Genomic DNA, 1,011 nt, shown 5'->3' with positions numbered 1-1,011 from the left:
GGCGGCGATGGTGCATCAGTCCTGGCGAGCCGGGGGCTGCAGAGCCTCTGCACCAGCATCGACTCCTTCCTGGACACCTCTCTCCTGGTGGTGACCCTCAGCCAGCAGCAGTGCAAGGCTTCCAGGAGGAGGAGAAGTGCTCACTACACGCCCGTCACTCCGAGCAACCTCTGCAAGCCCAGGCGCCTTTACATCAGCTTCAGCGACGTTGGCTGGGAGAACTGGATCATCGCCCCGCAGGGCTACATGGCTAATTACTGCCTGGGCGAGTGCCCCTTTCCCCTGACAGCGGAGCTGAACAGCACCAACCATGCCATCCTCCAAACCATGGTGCACTCGCTGGACCCGGAGGGGACCCCCCAGCCCTGCTGTGTCCCCGTCAGGCTCTCCCCGATCTCCATCCTCTACTACGATAACAACGACAACGTGGTGCTGAGGCACTACGAGGACATGGTGGTGGATGAGTGTGGCTGCAGATAGCGGAGCGGCTGGGGGAGTGGGGCCGTGGGGTCCCGTCTGAAGCCTTGAATGATTGATGGAATAAATCCAAGTGTGTTAAATCCCCTCTGTGCTGGTGTTCAGGGAGTTTCCCCTTGGTGCATTGAGTGTCGCCCCCCCCCGGGCTTGCCCTTCCCCCCGTGCAGCCGGGGAGGAGGTCTGGCACGAGGGGATCGTTACTGGAGCTGTGATTTAGTAATAGCTGGGTGCTAGGCCCTCCAAGCAGCTGTCTGCCGCAGCCAGCGGACTATTGCGGGATTATGATCAAGTCTGATGCTGGTTGTCTATTCCGTTCTCCACGGGCAACGGTGGCACCAGGCTGTGAGTCCCAGACCCCTCTCATGCTGGTGCCGGCGAGGCACCCGCGCGGGAGAGCAGCAGCAGGGCTCGTGCTTTTTGGCTAAATGCTGCAGCTTTCTTAGTGCAAAAAGAAATGACTCTGGTGAAATGATGCTGGTGGTTCCCTGTGGCCTGGGTGCGGGGTTCGGCTGCAGTGCGGCTGTGCCGGGAGGA

At 60.7% G+C, this 1,011-nt stretch overlaps 1 protein-coding gene across 1 annotated transcript in view; it reads left to right on the top strand.

Moving 5' to 3' along the window:
- Nucleotides 1-480, top strand: part of LOC104075259 (derriere protein-like) — a 3,874-nt gene extending 3,394 nt beyond the window's left edge. Inside the window, exon 4 of the mRNA XM_009575700.1 lies at nt 5-480. Coding sequence (XP_009573995.1) covers nt 5-480 — 476 coding nt within the window. The remainder of the gene's footprint in view (nt 1-4) is intronic.
- The last annotated feature ends 531 nt before the right edge of the window (nt 481-1,011 follow it).

This window comes from Fulmarus glacialis, unplaced genomic scaffold (genome assembly GCF_000690835.1).
Source record: "Fulmarus glacialis isolate BGI_N327 unplaced genomic scaffold, ASM69083v1 scaffold18624, whole genome shotgun sequence".
Classification (NCBI taxonomy): Eukaryota; Metazoa; Chordata; class Aves; order Procellariiformes; family Procellariidae; genus Fulmarus; species Fulmarus glacialis.
Note: the sequence above shows the minus strand (reverse complement) of the source record. Positions and strands in the feature narration are given on the sequence as shown.